The 22,961-nt window shown below is 36.6% G+C and overlaps 1 protein-coding gene across 5 annotated transcripts in view; it reads right to left on the reverse strand.

Moving 5' to 3' along the window:
- Positions 1-22,961, reverse strand: part of TOX (thymocyte selection associated high mobility group box) — a 219,262-nt gene that overhangs the window by 71,033 nt on the left and 125,268 nt on the right. For all 5 annotated transcript variants that reach the window (XM_064387136.1, XM_064387151.1, XM_064387134.1 and 2 more), the window contains exon 3: positions 17,772-18,014. In XM_064387136.1, coding sequence (XP_064243206.1) covers positions 17,772-18,014 — 243 coding nt within the window. The remainder of the gene's footprint in view (positions 1-17,771; positions 18,015-22,961) is intronic.

Raw genomic sequence — 22,961 nt, forward strand, 5'->3', positions numbered from 1 at the left:
GTAATACTTGCCAGTCATTTGAGATGTTCAATAGGACTGCAATTCCTTTCCCAAACTGCTATGAATTTCATGTGTTCACACAATTTTGAGACGTTCATACAAAAAAACCCAAAAATCCATAAATTAAATCCTCCAGAGGGTACTGAGGAGTGGAACAGAACACGGTAAGTAATAATGCTACTAAATCACTGGAATCACAAGTGGAAAAGAAGCAAACATCTGTTCTTCTATACATATGAATGGAAACAATGGAACAGAGTAAATGAGCATGAAAATATCTCCTTGAGAAGTAGTATTAATCCACCAACTTCAACTGAATAATCTTCTCATAACACCTTAATACTAATAAGAAAATAAATTATCTGTTTAAATGGAACATTTAGTCTGCATTCAATACAGTCTTGTCATGTTGACACTAGTAAGTTAATAAACAAGTGGGTATTAAATTAGAATACAGGAATAAAATATACACTACTTGAATCATCTGAGGGAAAAATACTTATTTTCAGTCATCATTTTAAATTGTTATAAACCTATTAGACAGTAAGATCACAGCAAATACACAACTTCAATATGCTCTATTTCTGTGCAATTTATGAGATTTAAGCAAATATCAGTGAGAGTTTTAATTTGGATCTCCCAATAGCTAGACAGGATTATTGTGAGTGTAATAGTTTTATGTTCAAGTGGGATTCTACTGTATTAAACTCTTTGTTAAACAAATCAGTCAAGCTCTCTCTCTGGAATTTTAATTTGCACCTTTGTAGATGACCGGAGTTTCACTTTTAATGTTTGATTATTAGCACGTACTTTAAAGAGGCAAGATCTTACTGCTTAATATCAGTTTCCTTTCATTTTCACTTGAGTGGAATTATATTTTAGTCCAAAAAGGTTATCGCTGTCTGTAGCTATGCATCTCCCAGGGCATTTAATTTGCAGCAAAAAACGCTCTGTAAAAAAATGTTGCTATGTTGTCAACATAACTAAAATCTGTTTTTTGTTAGGCTGCCAACATTTGCTATCATGTTAACTGCAATAGTTCCATCCTTTCCCAAGAGCAGTTGATAGTAGTGCTCTCAGCAGCATCACCAGAATCCATATGGAGACAGAAATACAGGTCGAAAATTTCCGTGACAAGGCAGCTCACTGCAAGACTCTTCAGTTTTTTCAATGATGTCTCACACTGGCTCTTTCCTGACAGGTAGGTAAGACATAAATGAGTCTCATCCTGATTTTTAGATTTGCTTTCTTACTCTAGCCTCAGTCCAGAATTTAGAGGTACACTTCTGAGACAAGAAGGCCTTCTCCACAGCCCCGGCTTCCCAAATATTCCTCTCAGCTGCCACCTGGACTCACCATGCAATCTGCACCCACACAACCTCGTTTGCGTTGCCAGAAAAGTCAACAGAGAGTCCAGCTTGCAACGAAGACTCACAGAGAGCTCAGGACAATCTCAACAGGCCACAATTTACTGATTCACCCTGCAGGAGCAGGGTTATGGTCTCTTCTTACATGTTCAACAGAACCATTTTCAACAGTAAAATAAGGCTGAAGCCTTTTGAAAAACCTTTATTAAATTGTGTAAGAGCAATTATGACATTGTCTCGAGTCTCACAGGAAAGACTAAACTATTAACTGATAACAACTAATCATTTGGGCATTTTTATGGAGTACAAAATCAAAAGGTTAAGCTCTTTGTCTAAATAATACTGTGTAGAAGCCCAAGATTTGGTCTCATATATCCAGTTAGATATTCTGGGTATTTTAGAATGGGCAGGTCTCACTCTTGTTTGATCTCCCTTGGTCCTGACCATGCAGACTCGATTCTCAGAAAATATTAGCAGTAAAAGATTAAATGCAACTGATACTTTCCCCTTGCCTCAACTCTGGTTTCACTATTCCGGCATTTTCCAACAAAACCTTTTTCTGCCAAAAATGCTCATCCAACTCTGACTGCTGTTGAATGCCCAGAGAGTCTCAGGGGAGAGTGAAGGATCTCCTCACTGTTGGATGGAAGCCTATGGTGAGCAAATTTTTAGCACAGAAATAAGTAGTGAATGCTAGATATGAATGTGCAAGTGCTTCTGAGCTTCTCTGAGACATGACTACCACACTGTCTGGGAAGAGAGAAGAAAACTTACTTCTCTCATGATGAATCCACGAGATCAATTTCAAAACTCTCCTTTTTGTCACTGCGTATTGGCCAACTGTCTCAAACTTTCCCTCAAAGGTAAAAATGAAGTTTAAGTCCTAGCTAATATAATTCTTAATTAGAAATGAGTAATGACATACCTTATATAAGATTTTATTCCCAACTTCAAAAGGAGCTACCTAGGTTTCCTTGGTGTCTTTACTTTGAAGAAAATGTCTTTTATTACTTATTTTAGTACAACACATTAAAATCAAATATCTCCTGTAGCAAAACGATTCAAGTCTCTGGAACTCAAATAATTTTCTAATAAAAAATGCATGAGACAAATAAATGCACTTTATGTTCCACAAGAAAAGGCAGTTTCAACAGGCTAATGCTCAGAGAAAATTCATTTTATCAACCAGCCATTTCATTCTTTGGTGCTGTTACAAGCTCCCCGCGGTTGCTAAGCAACCATAATTCATCGTACCTTTTAATGGATACTCTGCTGCTGCTGAGAACATTAAGGTGAAGAGAATAAATGCCTTGGGTGAATCTTGAAATCTTTCATTATGCATGTCATTCTATTTCTGTAATGCTATAATGCTGAAATGTTTCTGTGGCAGGAAACTGAGTTGTGGTAATTGCATATTCCACTCATATATGTTTTGTAAGCAGAGCAGCACGTACTTGTCTAAAATGAGCTATTTCTAACATGATTGAAATTGGACTTTTCTACTTCTAAAGGTAGTAAATAAATCTGAGGGGGGAAAAAAAAGAATGAGTCTGGAGGAAAATGTCTTAAAATTTTCAGCAAGAGTGACAAAATCTTACGGCAAAAATTGAAAGTAATCAAACAGGCTTGATTGTAACACAGAGTGGTATGTGAATATATAGTACACAACTGAAAATGCAAAAAACAAGATGAAGAAACCATATATCCTGTGCAACTTCCATATTTTTAAAACACATGACATTCAAAGACAGACATATGTGCTAGACCAGGCATCTCTCTTTGCATTATTAAAGCAAACCTCAGGTTTCAGCCAAATGCAAATGTCCAATATTATGTACATTTGCCCCCTTGTTTTTTCGGGCCTTTCCTCCTCCTGGGAAATACTTCTTTATACCAACCAAGTGGGGCCCTTGTATGAGCCACAATTAGACCTGTATTTTTCAAATACATAGTGAAGACATTAAAAGGTAAGATAGAGTGCTCAGATAGTGCCAATGATGTATAGCATCACAAAACCCTAAGATGGATCTGTTTCTTCGGGTTCAATCTGCATTTCTTATCCTGGCTATCTTCTCCTTCATGCCTATACACACCATGTGATGTGCTCTTAAAAAAGCCACTATATGCAGGTCAGATGTGGATTATTTTTTCCTTGTTTTGAACATAAGACTCAGATATATGTTTCCTGTATGTTAGAAAAAAAACCAGAACAATCAGACTTGGGGAGAATCTGGTTCCTTTTTTTTTGTATGCACTTTTTAATGTCACTTCCCTATTTACATGTGTGGACTTGTCATTGGAAAAGCTCAGTGACAAGCACTATTTTAAGTTCTCTTTCTTGGTCATTTACAACCTAGCAGACGATGGTGACTTCAAAGTCATGCTGTAGCTGCACAGGCAGTAATCCTGTGTTGTCCAGAGAGGACCAGTCAGGGAACCCTTATAGCCCTGTTTGTTTTGATGTTGGAAAGAAAGAGCAAAGTCAACCCTTTTGCTTACTCTATTAGAAGTGGTTGAGGTGCAATTTAAAATTTCTTTGCTAATCTGTTGTATTTTTATGTGACCACTTAATTTCTGAATGTTTTGGCAACACAATTCTTTAACCACATGGGGTGAAGGTGGAAGACCTCTGCCTCTGACAAACCTTTTGAAAGTTGTTCCTCAGAAAAATTATTTGGAGGAAAAAGCATATATGCACACAAATGAAGAGAAGAGAATTGTTGGGCATGAAGTAAGGAGTCGGAGACTCTGCATCAGCCTACTCTGCAGCGATTGTAGTTGTTGAAAAGCACAAGAGGAAACCAACACACAGTCGTAACAGGAAATGTAATACAGAGTAAAGACATTTCAAGTCAAAGATAACGCAAAGTTAAAACAAATGCATAGTATGTTAGAACAAATTATTTCTTTCCTTTTCTCCTTTATTCAAGTACTCTCAAGTATTCAAAAGAAGTCTCTTTACACCAAAAGAAAGCATACTTTGTGGGAAATGGATTTATAGAAAATACTTGACTTTTCTTACTCTTTTTTTCTTATCTTTCCCCTTCTTATTTTATCTTTGTCAACTTCTTGTGAAAAGAACCAAGACTATATGTTTTATACCACTGCCTGATTATTTTTCAGTAAGGAACATGTTGACTTTCCTCAAACCACTGATGTTTCCTCCAAAAATGTCCCCCAGAGTAAAAGGAGCAGTAGCTTTGCTGACTCATTTTCAAAGACTTTCACTCTTTGGTAATGCAAATCACTCCTTTCCTGCACTCCAAATATTTTCTGTATGGAGTTTCATTAGTGGGGTTACATGCACTTGAAGAATGTCCCAAAAATTGTGTCTCCTAATGATTCTTCTTGCTCTTTTCTACTTAATAGAAGGCGGTGGTATCAGAGAGAAGTTACAGCCTGAAAAAGTCTTAAGAGGCTGAACCATTTATGAGTTCATATTTTTTCTATGTAGTTTATCAAAACTATGGGAACAAATGGCAGTTTTCCACACAGTTAGAATTGATCAAAATTATAATTCCTAAAGTTAAGAACATTCATGCTTAGGTCACATTTCTTCTGGTGCAAACTTCCTTTGGCAGTATCATGCAGTTTTAACAATGGTAAAAAACAATATAATAAAATAATGGAAAATTAATGTTTTAAGCTTCACAGTGAGGCAAAAAAAGGAGAATACTTAATATCATGTATCAAAGTAGGAAGAGAACAGCAAGCTGAGACCTAACCATGAGAAGGTCACAACCAATAACTTCTGCAAATGGAAATCGGTTGCAGAAGCATCAAATGATAATTACTGTTTGCTGGAGAATTTTAATAGAGTTCTACGTCACACTATAAAATGTTTAATTGTAACCCCATTTTAATAACACTATCTGATTAAATGAAAAGACGCCTTGCTGATTGCAATTACAATCTGTCAAACTGCATATTTATTTACAGTTTGGTTTCCCAAAACCACAAGATAAAAAAAGGAAACTCTATTCAGCTTGTCAGCAAACTATAATTATTGTGTATCCTTCTGTCAGTTTCTGCATAAAACTTTTGGTTCTAAAATGGATCTAATTATAACTACATCAACATTTTTATAAATGCTTGCTTTCCACTCTTTCCCTGTCTTTCCCTCCATCTCTAGCAGTGAATTCTTTGTCACAAAATCAGAAGGAAAAAATTCTTCTAAGCAAATAACCCTTGTTTCTCTGTTTTATCCTTTCTATCCTAAATTGCTGTTAGAATGCAGAAAACTCTATTCAATGTAAATATTATTTATGGCAGTGCACTGTCCTAGCACTGTGCTCAAGCAAAGCCATGGGATTAGGACTCTATTGGGTGTTTTCTGCTTCAGAGTGAATGTCTGGATATCAGCTGAAAAACTCTTTCCAAGAATATCATGTAGCTCATCTTCTGCAAAGTCTATTTATTGTAATTTATAACCTTTCACAAGAAACAATTTGCCAGACAAACAAGAAACAAGTCCAAATATCTGAACACTAGTGTATGTATCAACCAGTTACAGAAATTTTATCTCAATGAAAGGTCTCCTAAATCATCCAACCCATCTCTCAGCCAGTGCAGGATTTTCCCATACGTACATGTTCCAGCACTTTAACACTACCTGGCAGACTATTCTAATGGCATTAAAAGGGTTTTTCCTAACATTCACCCACTGCTTATTTTTACCCCATTACTTGCAGTGACATTCCTTAGGTATCATAAACATCCATTCTTTCAGCCTAACTTTCTAAGTAATGGATGATGAGAAATAAATATTTAAAATGTGCACATAATCAATTTCATAAAATAACACTATAGCTGAACCTTCAAGAAGAGTTATTTTGCTCAGTGTAGTTCATGAGCTAATACAGTCTGGATCATGATTATACACTAATAAGATTTGGGGAAAGCTGATTATTTTTCTACTGTTTCTTAAATGGTCAAGTCAGCTATGAACCAAAACAGTCTGAGTTAATATACATCTTCTTGATTATTTATTTCCTAGCTGTTCCATCAACAACTATTACTTATCATACATTCTTAGATCAATATACCCTTAATAAATATAAATAGAAAAATAAATATAAATATATAAACACAAATATCTACATCTATAAACACACCTTAAAAATAAATAACAGAATATTGAAAATATTAAATTATCTTCATTAACCTCCACCACCTGCTGGATGTTATGTGTTGTGATTTTTTAAGAATGAGAACCTCTATCCCGAGACTGCATGACGAGTCTAGACAGATTCTCTAAAAAATAAGTTAGATCTGTCAGAAATGACAAAGCTATGGAGTATCCTGCTTTCAGTGAGATGACCTTTTAAAATCCTATCTTTGACTACATTAAATGAGGGACATTACAGCTCCCTCTGGACCAATTTCAGTGATTTGGTAAGTAACACAACATTATGGCTGCACTGAGCTAGGCTCTAAGAGGTCAGGTTACTCAGGTGACTTTTTTCTGTTGCACAGCTATCCTACATTGTCCATAATTATATAATAATCAAAACAATAAAAATTGTTTCCATACAGGACATTAGGTTATGATTTTTGGCTTCAGTCTTGTTGCACTGTGCACTGTTTTTTCAAATCTTACAAGAAAATAATTTCAGAATCATGATGGCATTATGAGCATGGATCATTATTGACAAACAATTTTGTTGACACACCTTCTTACATAATGTAAAATCTAAATTCTCACAATTTATAACGAAATTAAAGCATCTGTTATAGAGCTAGTTCTACTTCTTTTGAAACTCTGGGATAGCTAGAGTAGGACACCGTCAACATTAAGCCAGAATATTTCTGAAAATCCCACTGAGGTTTTCAGTCAGTCACAGAGCTCCTAAAATGTACTTCAGAGGCAGAGGCCAGAAATGATGAAATCAGTGCAACAATGCCAGCCACAATTAAAATTACATAGGCCAGGCCCTGAGCAGAGAACTTCCCTGTTTTGAGTTTTCCTCTGCCTGCATTCACAAGAGCTGATGACAAGTGAGAAGAAACACATGTGCTATGGAACCGGACTGTAAGGGCTTGCACTGGAAATCTGGGGCAGTGGAACATCACACTCTGTGGTTAAACAGATACTTCACTTCTCCCCAGAGCTGTCTGCATTTCAAGGACAAGCAAAGCAATGACTGCATCTTTTTTATGTCTCTTAAATAAGGTTGCTGTATCACTTCCAGGTTGCTTGAGAGCTTAAGATTCTCAGCTACCATAATTGCAATCACTGTAAAAACTTTATATTAGATGTTTAGCACATGGCAGTTAAGTCCAGTTTTTATTACATGTGAGGGTATCTGCTAATTCTAATATTGAAAGCTGACTCTCACCACACTGCTAACCACCTTTGTGTTACTGAGCATCAAACATGAAATTAGCTCCTGGTAACACTTCCATTATTACGGGTCCCCCTACGTAGTCATTTTCATCCTCCTCGTTTAAGATCTTTCTTTTTCAGCTTGGGATTCATTTGTCTTTGTATACTGTGAATTAAATTTTGCTAGCTTTTTAATAAAGTAAGTGGTTTTCTTTCCTGCAGTATAGTACTTGACAGATAGGAGGGACTGATATTGTGAACATCTACTTGCACTGTTACGAGTAAACTACCTTCTCAGCTAATTACTGCAAAGCACTTCAAGGCACAAGAAAGGTGCTTCAGAAGAACAGAGTGCCAATGGCATTATTTTTCAAATGCTGTCAGTTGTTTTGTGTACAAAAAATAACTTTTAGAAGTTTTGCCAGTGGTTATTTTACACTGGATGCTTTCTGTCAGGTAACTTAAGCTGCACTTAATAATCAGACAAGGACTAAGCCTATTGCACTAAACAGTTTTTATGCTCCCACATAAGAAAGGGGAGTGTCATAAAATTCATTAAAATGAGATCCCACACTTGAGTATTTAGGCATGTCTTGGAAATCAAAGCTTAGTTACTGGGTTAATCTCTGAAATTCTTTATGTGTGAATGAAAGTAATATTAAAATGTATTAGAAGGAAGTTGCATCTCCAAATAAAAAAAAGCATTGCATTCCCATCAAGGGCCTGATCCTGTAAATACTCCATGAGCAGGCCTTTTTTTAGTTAGGGGACCAGAATATCTAGTTTAAAGGATTTTTTCAGTTTAGATCATTTTTGTAAGGATGAAATGAAGATACTTATAACCCAATATCATTACTGTCCGGAAGCAGAATTTTGAAGATGTGATATGAAGTTGTTTCATCTTGTTTCATTTTGTTACCCATTAGGTATGCCATGTCTCACTTTAGCAACTAGGCTACTTCCTTCATTAACTCAATTAGCAAAAGTACCCATTATCAAAGTTACTTTCAGGCACTGTAACCTCACTTATAACTCAAGGATTTGGTAGAAAAAAAAGTATAATGCAGCCATGTGCACTACATTAATTAAATCCATTGAATTTAGTTCAATAATTTGGCTCTAGTTCAGTCTCTGTTTAGCAAAAACATGGATCCACAATCTGGGGAGATGGGGGATGTTGCAGATGCTACATCCTGTCTGTCACACTCCCATTCCAGCAGAGGGCTTCAGTGATTAACAGTGTGGTATGTGTTGATATGTACATACACAGACATATAGATGTTCATATATATGTATATACATGTATCCAGGTATAGAGATGTATGCCTGTATGTACTCTGAGCACTGCAGTCCACTTCAGCTCTGGGTCAGGGCAAGCACACAAAGTGCCCATCACCACCTATAACATCACTTTCCACTCTTTTATGACCCTGCATGTTGGTTGAAAGAGGAATTTTGGATATATCCTGATAATAAGTAAGACAAAGTGAAATTTCCTTGTTCACTTTAGATGAAAAGCATTCATTGTGGGGATTTTTGTAGCTGAAAGATATGCACAAGCATGCCTTAGAGGTGTTCCTCACTCCATAATGCTTCTTGCTGCCACTCTATACCATAAGTCTTTTTTTCTGACTGCATCCATCCATGATATGCACAGAAAACTAATTAAGGAAATTCATTTTCATATCTTTAGTGTACAAATATAGAGGCAACAGCATGTACAATGTGCCAAAAGTGCAGTTCAAAGGTGTGTGATTGAGGCTACAGAGATTCTGGGTCACATGCTTGTGCCTGAAGTACAGCATCACAGGAGCAGTGGAGGTTAAAGATTTTACACGCTGCCCACAGGCAATCCCAACGTGGCATTTACATAGAACAGGCTTTGTACAAATGAAGAGGAGGTGGAAGGGGGAACAGAGGGGCAAATATCAATCTAAAATCAATCTTTATGTTATTAAAAAGATTAGGGAAGACTAGACATCCTTACACTTTTAGCACTTAATTGCCTTGTGAAAGAAAAAGGGATAAAAATAACAAATTAGTTATTTTTTACTTCTGATTATTTCTTCAGATCTCAAAACACAAGCACGTAGAATATTTTTCTTCGTTTCCTCATGTAAAAAGACAGTGGTAAACTCAAACAACAATACTTAAAACTCTGTAAAAACCACTAAAAGAGATAAAAGCCCCCTGAGATTATTAATGGGGTGATTTAAATTCCTTCAACTTGGAAAACCAAGAATGTCGTTTTTCCCTCAAAATGAAGAAAAAAATGTGCCAAACATCTATGACTCTATATATGCAAGATTTAAGGAGGAGAATTCACACTCTAGCAGGTGACACAGCTGAATTTCCAGCGTGCACATGGCACCTAGAGTTAAGACAGAACATTCTGTAATGGGGCTGCTTTTGTCCACATGCCTTTCTGGTACTGAACAAATGACGGTGATGCAGTTCAAATCTATGAGAGATCCGCAGTCTTCTCAGCTGCTTTTGAGTTTCAAAGAATGCAAATTCATGCATTTAAATGATGAAACAGGTGGAAATAGAGGCTACTCCACCTGATGCACAAAGCCCTTCCTTTCATCTGTATTGTGAGCTTCTCCTTCCTTTTTGTCTTCAGAGAAGTATGTTCACAGTTTTTGAGAAAGACATTTCACTTCTATTCCATATACAGGACTTAAGATCACTAAGATTTTTTTTGCCAAAGTGTGAGTCTTCAGAAACATTTCATTATCATGCTGTTCTCGACAACTACATGCAATGTTAAAAGCAGCAGATTAAAGTCAACAATCTCTGCTGCTGAAGCCCCTGAATTTCTGACATTTTCTGAGAGTTATGTTTCCTCTATTTGCATACTCTATTATCTGTTTTGTTTGACACTTGCAGCTATGATGCTGCTTATGCATTAATCACTCCTGTGAGTATTTTACATGTGAGGTGTTGTATAATCTACCACCCACAATTGAAATCTTTCTCTCTGCACCACATTCATCTTGTCTTAGACTGTGTCTATCTGGTTAAAGTCCAAGAAAAAAATTAATACAACTAAACTTATTTCTTTTCTTTACTTTTTGTATGTAGCAAATAAATTCCCATCAGACAATGGGTAACCACCGTGAAAAAGGTCACCAAAGTATTTTCTATAGAAGGCTGTTTTCAAAAACAAGATACATGGCACCTTGTTATTTCTTCTTGTATTATCAAATTATACTGAAGTTGTTTTCTGACTGAGTTTGTGAAATATGCGAGCCACATAGAGTCTCAAAAACCACACTCAAATAAGCAGGATGCTGTGTTTCCCAGCTGACAGTAAATCAACAGCTTCATTTTCAATTTTAAAAATGAGACATGGAATTATTCTAAAAAGAGTGTACAAATATTTTCATATTTCATTGGTTTACAAATATTTTCCTACAGTTATGTGCAAATATTTACTTGATCTATCTTTAAGGCAAGCTCTTAGTAGAGACTGAGAGTACAACTTTACCAGGTACTACTGAAGGACCAGAAAAAAATGTTCCCCAAGTACTTTCACAGGAATTCTTGTCCAAGTTGACCTGAAGAAGGTGGGGTCCATCAGTAGCCTGCATCCACAGAGTGCTTTCTTTTACTTTGCTGATGTTCTCTGGGAGGGAAAAGCTGTAGAGGAGCTGCCAGCTGAGGTGGTACCAGCAACGCTGCCCCTTCCATGAATGCATGGACTGCTAGTTTCTGCTGAGAAGGCCCCAGGCACAAGGTGACCCATGGGAAGGTTCTGGTCCTGCTGCTGTAATGTGAGGTCTCTAAGTCCAGTTCCAGACAGAGCACATCTTTTTTGAGAGATATCCCATTGGAATTTAATCCTGAGGCACAGAGAACCAATCACCTGCCACAGTACATCGTAGCTAAATGACATATCTCTATCACTGCTAAAAATGCATGCTTTGTTTCCACTCTGATTTTAAACAGCTGTAATTTCTGACATCATAAGTTTCTTGTAGCACAGTAAAGAGCCTTCTAGTAGCAGATATGCAATATTCAGGTATTTATGAAACCTTGATCAAATAACATCTTAATCAGCTCCTCACATATCCTTTTTGTTGTCTTTTTGATAACAAAAGAGTGGAGCAGATATCAGAAGAAAGAAAAAGATAAAAATTAAGTCTCTGGGTCCTTGATGGAATAAGCAAACATAATTCTACCAGAGACAATAAGGTTATGCTGACAGACATGAGCTGGCCAGGGTGTTTGACAAAACATACATTAACTACTGTAACCTTTTTCTGTGCAAGGCTTACTTCAGTGACCAAAAAAAACCCAAAACAAACCTGCTTGGAAAACATGGTGTTGTTTCTTTGCTGCTGGGTTTTTTTTGTTTGTTTGTTTGTTTTTGGTTTTGTTTTTTGTGGTTTTTTGTTTGTTTCTTTTTGCTTTTTGGTTTTTGGGAAAAGAAGAATACGAAGTTTCTTAATAAAAGAAAAAAACACAAACAACTTTAACACAACTTTAACACAAGATGTTTCATGACCTTAGCTTTATGATTTGATGGTTCTGATGGCAATAACTCACTGCAATAAACTTTGGGGTAGCAGCAGGTCTGTGCAGCATAACAGTAAATTTTGATGTAAACTGAAGACCAGAGACTGGTAATGAGGCACAAATGGGAAGTATTCACCAGAGACAAAACATATCTGCTACCACTGGCATGCAATACAAGCTAGAAAAAAGTATCCAAACATGATTCAAATCTCAACACTTAGGTTAAGAGACACATTTTTTTTTTTTTTATGAAAGTCATTCCTCTTGTTTATCAGAAATAATGAATTTCTGTTTGATGCAGTAGTTTCCACTAACACTTAAGGTGCAAGAAAACAGAATCAGCTGTATAGGTCAGCCTCAAGATGAGTCATGAATACTGAATTTAAACTAACATGTATGAAACCAGTAAAACAAAATCTCTTAAACGCATCCCAGGTACAACAACAGTCTCCTTTATTGCATTTATTAGCAACTGTACTGTGAATAAGAAATACTAACTTCATTCCACCTGAGATTAAAAATGGGAAAAAGAAAAGAAGTAGCTGTCTGCTTTCTTCTCTGTTATACAATGGCACATTTTGTTTAAGATATTAATCTCTCACGGGTTGCATATCTAAAAATATAATTCATGAGAAAGTATAATGTAATTGTTCGGGCTTTGATGAATTGGGGCATAATGTTAAATAATTATTCATTGCCTTTATTCTTCTGTCTAAGTGTGCAAAAAAAAAAAGCAGCTTTTTATTGCTTTTTTTTATATAAGGACATGGGTCTTTGTGACGTGCATTTTATTTTAAACTAACGCTTCTATTATTCCACATTTGAATAATTATAGCTGACATCATCTACTCTTCCGTGACCTAGAAGATCTTTAGCTCTAGCACACTGTTACATATTTTATGCATTACATGAAATAAAACACCTCAAGATTTCAAAAATATTTATTTTAAAAACAGCATTGAAATTGTCTGTAATCACATTTTCTGCTCTGCTTTGAAAGCAGCATTATTCAATATGCCAGTGGTCTTTTCCATAAGAGCAACATATTAGAAATTCATGCTGCTCTAATATATCTGAATTCCTTGATGTACTGCACTCCCTACAGACCTAAAGAAACATTTTGGCTTCAGTTTCATATGTCCTGCACATTTCCTACTGATGTGGTGGTTGTCAAAACAGTTGTACAGTAGCCTTTGAATTCAAAGTGTGCCTTGACTGTATACTAAAAATGACAATAAACCTAAGTATATACATTACGCTGGCTTTTGTTGCTAGCACAAGTAGAGCACCTGATTTCATTGTCTTTTAACATCTTTTGAATTTTAAACTTAAAGACCAGAAATTTGAAGCATTTCAAGAAATGAAATCTTCTTTCTTGTAAATCTTCTATGGTATACCATCATGAGCCACATTTTCAAAAAGATCAGCACAAGATTACAAATGAAAGCATTCCAAAAATAGGTTGGGGTTTTTTTCCAACTATGTCAAAACAGCACTGTGATTTTTAACCCTGGTTTCTTGCAGAAAAAAAACAACTATCTGTAGAATACACTAAAGAAGATAGAATGTCGATAATTTTATTGATACACAGAAAAAAACATTTTATAGAACACATCCAAAAGCATTTTTATAGATAAATGCATATTCTCGCACAACATGCATTTTTTGCAAATGTTAGAAGGGTAGTTCTTGTGGTCCTTGAAAATATCCTTTGGGATATTTCAGGAAAATGCACATCAACAGAAAAAGGCTGGCAGGTCAAGCCCCAGCTGGGATCTAACTGAACCCACACAGTCTTCAACTGGTAAGAAAGCAGGAAGGGATCCCTATTCCATTATATAGAAGCAAAGATGTTTACAGGACTATAAGTACATTTTAATTAAACAAATACTTCTATCTATATCAAATTGCATCCAGTTAAGAAGCAGGAATAGAAGTCATATCCGTTTTGAAGAAGGATTTTAAGGGCTCCATGATGGGGCTGGACTGTGGGTTAATACCACCGTGACTCACATTCTGCACAAATTTTGTAGATTTCTGAAGCCCTGATATCCAGATATAATGAGTGCCTAAAGAAATCTGTATGTGACAGCATGATAGAAATTAATGTACATGTGCACATGTATATTCTGTATGTCAACTAAGAATACAGAAATATACAAACATATAAGTAAATATGTGAACTGACAGCAGAATAACAAGAAGGAAAATTTTAGTGGTTTTGTTGTTTGATTTCTTTTTTTTAAGTAGTCGGCATGCAGTATGAAAGCCCGATCAATCAAAAAAACTTCAAAGAAGGTTAATTCCAAATTTAAGATACTGTCAATGGCAATGAGAAATTTTCATCTCCCAGCACTGCAAAGTTTTTTTAGAAAGAATTCCCACAGTGTAAGAATCTGTAAGAAGCCAATCCCTAGTATGAATTCACTGAGCTGGTAGTGGGCTCTCATTGTGTGTATTTAAGCACTTCTGCAGAGGAGAATTCTTAGAGAGATTGGGGTAAATCCTGCCATCCTTACTGAAAGGGATTTTATCTGCAGCTTGGAGGGAGTACTGCACAGTGTGAAACAGGGACTTCTGATGGGAGGAGATTTGAAGGGGTTTTAGGAAGGGTACATCCTCAATTTTCAATCTGTCCAAAATCACAAAAATCCTCATCTGAAAACACCTGGTAGTTGAGATGGAAGAAAAACACTATACTTAGTGTATGAACTATTTTCTAACTGTTTCTGAGCTCACTGATATTCCTTTCTTACATTTGGCTAGTATTAAGTAATGTTTTGTCTGTAAGAACACAAACTGAAAAACACTCACTAGTTCTAACACAGATAAAAGAGAAGGTATTATTGCTAAAATACCAAAATGGGTTAAAAACTAGCTAAAAAGAAGGATGTTTAAAGTAAAGAAAAAAAACCCCAAATTCTATTAGAGGCACATCGGAATGCAGCTGAATTTGTCCCAATGTATGTAAAATTTGCTGAAGATGTGAAATTAATTAGGGATAGAGAACAGCCAACAGATTTGCTTCTAAGAATATTTTTTTCTAAAAATACCCATTAGTGCCCTGAAAAATGAAATGAGACACATGTTTTCCAAGTACACAAAACGGTACTTGATATACTAGAAAATATATGGAACCAAGGGTTTAGATAGATTGGAGAAACTTATAAATTATGTTCTGTATGAGGCAATATAGGAGTGATTTAGACAAGAACATATTAAATGGATCAGAGTTTGATGAGATAGTAAAAAGGAAACTTGGAGATGACTAATACCACAGGAAAAGAGTCATACTGAAAAAAAGCTAAATGTTCTGGATTATAAAGATTCAAAACCAAGTAAATAATGTTAACTCTACAAAATCCCCTGTTTTTCTTCATCAGTGCAAAGCCAAAAGAACAATGGGGTCATTCTATTAACTGAAGAAGTCACTGAATTCACTGAAGAGTTAAATTATTTCCCTCAAGTTAATTTCTCTCAAGTTATCAAATTCAAATCAGAGGAGCTATACTGCCAAACAGTGTTTGAACTGTATGAAATCGAGGTGTTAACATTGTACCAGTTGTATTAACATGAGATGTAGCTTCATCCCCTGCACGAACAAGCCAGCTTGAGTTCAACTATTGCTAGGTAAGAGCCGCTTTTGTGCAAAAAGGGCATGCAAGTTAGGGATAACAGTTGACTTAGCACATGACACTTCAAGGATCATGCTTTATTTATTGAACAAATCCTCAGAAATTATAACCAAAATTCAGCACATATTTTCTTGACATCTGATTTTCATCTCTTCTGATCTTCACTAAGTTCTAACAGCAAAATTGCCTAGCTATATTATTCAACTTTTTTTTATTTTCCCTCAATGCGATTATTCACTGCGATGATCTACACACTCTCAAGGCCCTTTGTTCAGAGCTTGTTGCAAAAGGTTAATGTGAAACATCACAGCTTAAAAGAATGCATAGTTCTGAGCCATAGCCATGGCTCAAAAGAGGTCAATTCAATGAAATACTGCCTGTCTTGACTAGAGTGTCAAGCATTTCTTTTACTTTTTCAAGTCCTTTCATAGCTCTGATTCTCAGAACCCCACACAAGATTTCACTCAAGCTCTTTAATGCAAGCCATCAGCTTTGCAGACAAGCAAGGAAAATACAGGCTCTTTCCATAGAGTATATTTATATTTCTCTATATAAATCTGCCTCTCCTCCACTCCTCCCATTATTGAACATAACCCTGGGGTCAGATTCTGACCTCAAACACAAAGTGTGCCACATCCTAGTAAATCAATAACAACTGTGCAACATATAAGAAGCCAATACTTGTGCCCTCTGCTTTTTTGGACATCCTCAAAGGGAATGCAGAGCTCCTCAAAATCAAGGTAGCTGTATTTTAATTAAGTTGCAATGAAGCTATACGACAAAGCAGATTTTTGTTGTAAACTAAGTCTTTTCCAGCCACCATGTCACCTGACTCTGGGGCTGTTAGTCTGAGGGGCTGATGGGAGCTAAACCTAGATCCCTCACTATCCAAACCTCCATGTGTTGCGTCAGCTCTCAGGTTCCCAGGACTGATTTATGTTTTTTAGATAATGTGGTGGGGAGCTAGCAAGCTGGGAAGCCTAAACAGCCTCAGTCACTAAGTGCAGAACTTTTGGTGAGAAGCCTAGACCCTTTATCTCTAGGAACGATAGATTCCTATCTATGGCTGTTGGGATCTGCAACTCCTGGGCAGCCCATTTAGCCCACCTAATGTTTGAAATGCTATGGGATATAGAAAATGTTAGGCTCCATCCTCTTTCATGGGATTTTTAACTCTTTGGGTTAGAACTGTACATCAATGTGAAATAATCCTGTCTGGCGCTCCTATGCAAGAAGTATACCAATTAATTGTAGAGCCTACTTGAAAATGTAATGTGTAAAGTAGCTCTGCAGTTGTTGCAAGCAATTTAACATTCAAATAAGTGATTTATAATATCAGGCTTCACAAGATTAGGACCATAATGACTATCTGACAGACTTTATAAGCAAGTTGTCCAGTCTTTTCAATTGCATTCTGGCTGGCTAAGGACTGGGAACTGTAAAAAGGCTGTAGGATTTGGCCTAGAATCAGAAATAACATTTGCTGTTTTCCAAACGTGCGGTAAACAAGAAAGGAGATATTAAATTTTTGTACATCTCTCAGCACATGCAAATGAGAATGGAAAGAGCCTCATCAGACAAATACAGAACAACAGCCATCTGGATCCAAACTCTGCTCCAGCAGAAGTCAGAGCCTTGAGCCTCTTTCTGTCATTATTTACATCCCTGTAAAGGATAACCTTCTACCCAAGGTGGAGGAAGGTAACAATCTGGCTTTGAGGAACTCAGCTGAAAACTACCCCTCACCTCTGCCAGGGTGAAGATCTGACACAGGGAATGCAATGTAACTCCCAGAGTCAGGCCAGGGCACTCCAAAATTTGAGTGGGGCAGATGTTGGTCCCCTTGAAGGATTTCAAACAGGTCTGTATTTCCATGATTTTTCACTTTAAACAGAACAGAAGGGAAAGACTAAAAGTGCTTACCACAGAGAGGGAATTGGAAAGCAGTGTCCCGTCTTGGCCAAGCATGTTGGAAACTGTAATTTCAGGTAGATCCATGTTTTGAGGATGGAAGGGAAGGATGCCATTGTGGTTCATGGGATGACACAGAGAGTGGTACCCAGACTCTATCTCATTCAAGTGCACCAGGGAGTGGTCAGGCAATGATGGAGGAGTTATAGGAGGTATGTTAAAATCTTCACTTTCGAGACTTGGGCCAGGAAAAGACTGGAAAAAAACCAAACAAACCAACAAACAGAAATTTCTATGAAAATCATACGAGCACTGGTCAATCATAACAACAAAAGTCACAGAAAACAAACAAAAAGATCCAAACTCATACTTCTAAGCACAATCTACAATTTAATACAAAATATTTTCAAGATCCATATATTATACAAGTGAAGTCTCACCATTATGTATGGAGGAAAAAATGCCTCTAAGGCATAAGAATCTATGATACTTTTCCCTTAGAAATATTTTTTTTTTAAGAGAAGGTGAACTCAAACAGATTTCAAGGGTCCTATTAAAATTTTCCAAGAGTGTTCATCTAGCTGAATACCTTTTTCATGGGAATTGTGGAAAAGGGAATGCAATTTATAAAATTAATGTTGGCACAAAATGGTTCCTTTTGCTTCCTGCTATTCAGACCAAGAATTACATAGTGAAGAAAGATACCACTTTTATGCTTATGGGAGTGCCATGCATTTACTCGGCTGGAAAGAAAAAGAAACAGTATGTAGTCAGTATGAGTATACTTAGTATTTATAAAAATGCATTTGAAGTTTCTTAAAAAAATCAATTTTTTTTTCCTTTCTTACTCTATAAACTGAATTTTACCTATATTTTGTCAGTTATCTGAATTAGTAACTCCACCAAACCGCTGTTAGTCTTTTGTTGTCTGCTGCCATTAAGTCATCCAACTCAATCTGATCCAAGGAAAGCCACAGGCAAAGTCAGAGTAATGCACCAAGGTGGATAATTGCTATTATTTATCTACAGTTTTTGTACAGCAGGTAGGCTCGTTTGTGGGATAGGGTGGGTATGTATTTCTAAAAGGAAAAGGTGAGCATAATAAAGGGTTAAAGAGATGAGTTGCAATGGCTCAGCCTGAAAGCGTGCTCTGCTTTTCTGAGAACAGCCAACTCCTTTGCAGAGTGATCAGTCTTTGCACATCCCATGCCCACAGTCAGGAGATTTATAGCATAGTGACTACTCCCACCCTTCCTGCCCCTCTTCAGCACAGCAGTCCTGCTCTGAGTGCTGCTTTTGTTAATTCGGGAAATGCAAGTATTTAAATACATTCTGCTCCTGAAAAGTATCACCAGAAAGGTTGAGTAGGAGGGCATAATTTCAAAGAGCAGCTATTGGAAGAAAATGTTTTCCCCAATATGAGTTTCCAAATAGAGGATAACACGGTGTATGAATTCATGCAGAAGGACAAGGGGACAATCAATGGCCAATTATAAACAAAGGGATTTTTCATTAGTCATCATAGTAATAACGTTATCCTGATGCCTGAGGTTACTCTCCTCTGTACAAGCATGTATATATGAACTTAAATCAGACAAACCAAACAGTATTACAGGTTTCCAGTGAGCTGGTGAAAAAGCTCACAGAAAAACCTCCTCTTATGGACATAATTTACACTGGATGGTAAAGCAGCCAAGCAGCCATGGTTTTGGCTGCTTTTTTTTGTTGTTTGTTTGGGGTTTTTTTGTGTGGTTTTTTTTGTTTGTTTGTTTGTTTTTGTTTTGTTTGTTGTTTTTTTTTCCCCAAAAAAGATTTTAATCTCTTTACCAAATATCTTAGTATGAAATACAACAGGAAGTCTAGACTGGAAAGGCCAAAGTAAAATTCCCAAAAATGAAAAGAACAGAACAGGGTTTGACAGTGTTTGACATCACTGTTATTTGTGAGGACTTTGATTCTACCCATGCATTTCAGCTGTGTTTCTCACCCTCAGCACAGGAATTTGCTCTCCCTCTGCCCCTGCTTTCTTCTTAATGGCAAGCTGGTGTGAGTCTACTGACCTCTGTAAGTTGCATTTTCCCCCACTTTCACAAGCCATGATGCAGCCATTTCACCAAGGGGAAATACAGTAAAATGCACCCTCACTAAATGGAGAGAAGGCTTAAGCATGGCAAAGAGAACATCACATTTACTCAATAACAATGTATAAATTTTGCAAAACCAAATAAAAGTATTAGGGACAATGCATACACTAGCTAGTTGCTAATTACTCTTATATAAAATCCATGACAAAGGAAAAGGTGTCTAAAGTGAGTTTAAGATGTAATACCACAGTAACTAAACAGCAGAAAAGAGAAATGAAGGAAGGGATGACATCCATAATGCTCTCCTGGACCAGTGCTATCCCTGCAGGTACACTTAGATTTGGTAACCATAGTCCTGGTGAGCTTGGATCCATGTTAGCCTACATCTTCCAGGAGGGATTCATTAGCTGTGAAAAGATGACTTTATGTTCAACAGTGTCTTTTCAAATGTCTCAAAAGACTTATGGCCTCAAAAGAGTTTTCTCTCTCTGGATTTTGCAGGTAGAAAGTATTAGCATCTATTTTCTCTCTCTCTCCTGCACTGTCCTGTGAGACTTAAGTTTGCTAGTAAAAGCAAATATTCCTAAACCAAATATTGACAGGATATTGAAGGCACTTAGCATATTTGTACATCTCTTTTTTGCATGTTATATGGATGGACCAGGCTTTACTTTTGATTCTTTGTGTTTGACATGTGTCTTTAACTAGTAATACTTCAAAAATAGTGGAATTAACTGCCAGTAGGACACTAGTTTCACTTATTAAGAAGGAAGCTCTAGCAGCTCCACAATCCAAGATCATGTGTAGGTATGTAATAATGTTATGTATATTATATGGGTTAAGAATTTTAAATAAATGCCTGCTCTCTGATTAATTAAAAAAACCCTAAACCACACAAGGGCTGTTCCTTGTGAACCATTTAAGAGAGTATTTGATCCCACATCACTTACAATATCACTGTTCACAACATTAAAAGTAGGATTAGAATAGCAAAATCTGTAATGACACACCAAATAACATATAATTCAAATTATAATACCTCTTACGTTTCTCTATTTTCAATTTTTTTCTTAAGACATAAACTATTTTACTATTTCAGCAAAGCTGGGCAGAATCCAAGTTATATGCTAATGGTATGGACAAATATTCAAAAGCATCTGCAAAGCACCCTATTCACCTTACATTTTCAGCCAGTTTGATATTTCCAAACTCAGTATTGTGTGCATGTAACACATATAGACTTAGCTTCCTCAGGGAAGTTACTTCAACAGTGATTTGCTGGTATTCATTTGTCTCATCCAGGAACTTGGTTCAGATGCTTATAATGACTTTCCACACTGGCATATCAAACCCAAAATTCCTAGATACATCTGCAGCAAACCCAACATATCCCAGGAACAAGGCTGTTGCAACTGTGCCTGGAGGAAAGGCACGAGGAATGGGACATGTGCTTGTCCTGTGAATAGCAGCTACAAGCTTCAAACACCCACTCCTACTTTCCTGCCACCTCTCTCCTTGCCATTGGAAAACCTATTTTAGTAACCATCTGGGGTCCCCTTGATGCAACTTTCCACTGCTGGCAATGAGCTCTCCTGGAATGTTGTATTGTCACCTTCTTCGGTAAAGAGAAATTTTAAGGAAATTTACCAAAAAGGAAGTCTCGAGTTTAACCCTGCAGCAAGAACTCCCACTCCCAGACCAGTCATCATCCTGTCCCAGTCTCTGGACTTCCTTAGTGCACCACTTCTTCCAACACAAGCTGTTTATCTGGAATTTCTAATTTAAGCAGTTATCTAGCATCCAGAGCATCAGGGAAGGCTGTACTCCCTGTATCCAACTACAAGTCAAAAGTATACCTCATATGTATTCATAATAAATGGTGGCCCATAGTTTCAGCTCTGTTAGTTTTTTTTGGGGATGGGGAAGGTTAGGATCTTTCCCCTCCACTCCAAGGGTTTTTCTTTCTTAGCTGTTTTTCCTATCAGTAGGACTTGCTCTATTTTGAAAGACATGGAATAGCTCCTTTTTATTCTACTGGTCACAGAAACCTCAGCAAGCTCACCTTTTCACTTTTGAATAACAAAACAAAAACAAAACCAAAAATAAAACCCCAAAACAAGCAAACAAACAAAATTAGCAGAAATGCTTTATTTTCTTTACCACAGAGATACTAGGAGCTTTGCCAGTGATTTCACTTTCAACTCATGACTATAGGAGTGAAAGAAGTGTTAATCAGCTCTTCAGTTTAAGGGAGTTTCCTAGGCCTTTATTACATTACAGAGAGAAAGCCCTCTGCAAATTAACACCATTAAACCAACCGCACAGCACTGAACAGACAAAGCCTTAAACTCTTCTTTATTTTAAAGAGCATTTTCATTACACCTGTGTTATAAACAGACACATTACACCTGTGTATAAACAGATTTCAGTCTAGTTCAGATGGAATCTACATGGTGGGAACATCAGAACTGATTATCTTTACATTTGAGATATCTATAGACACAATGTTATAGAAGATTTTTGAATTAAGAATGTCTTCCCAAATTTAGAGGACTATATTTTATGTTTCTGGATAAATATTTGTGACATTTCTGCTTGAAATTATGTAAACTCCATAAAACAGATGATTAATATGCCCAGTCTGAGATCAGGAGGCTTATCTGTATGCTACCTTGGCATATCATTTTATAAGAAAAGTTTGCCAGAATAAAATTACATAAACACTGAACCCTGACTCACTGTCCAACCCAAATCCAAGCTTTTGTTTCTGAAAAAGACCCCATTTGTTCTCTTCAATTTACTTTTTAGGCTGATCAAATCCATCAACAAGCTATGGAAGGAGGGGCAAAACTGGGACACTGAGAGGAAGTGTATATCAGGAATCACTTCTTACTTATGTTTCAAAATAATTTTAATATAACTCTAAAAAGTGATAAAAGAAGGCAAATCAAAGGACGAGGCTCAAACAGACTGACCACAGGAGGCAGCAAGCTTTCAAACACCAAGTGTAAATCCCTTGGAAAGAGCAGAATTGTTCATATATGACACCCCAGAAGACAACATTCACTAAGTAAGTCTGATTTGTGTGCTCAGTGGTTGCATCAGTCATCATGCATTT

Source organism: Passer domesticus, chromosome 1 (assembly GCF_036417665.1).
Source record: "Passer domesticus isolate bPasDom1 chromosome 1, bPasDom1.hap1, whole genome shotgun sequence".
NCBI classification, from domain to species: domain Eukaryota; kingdom Metazoa; phylum Chordata; class Aves; order Passeriformes; family Passeridae; genus Passer; species Passer domesticus.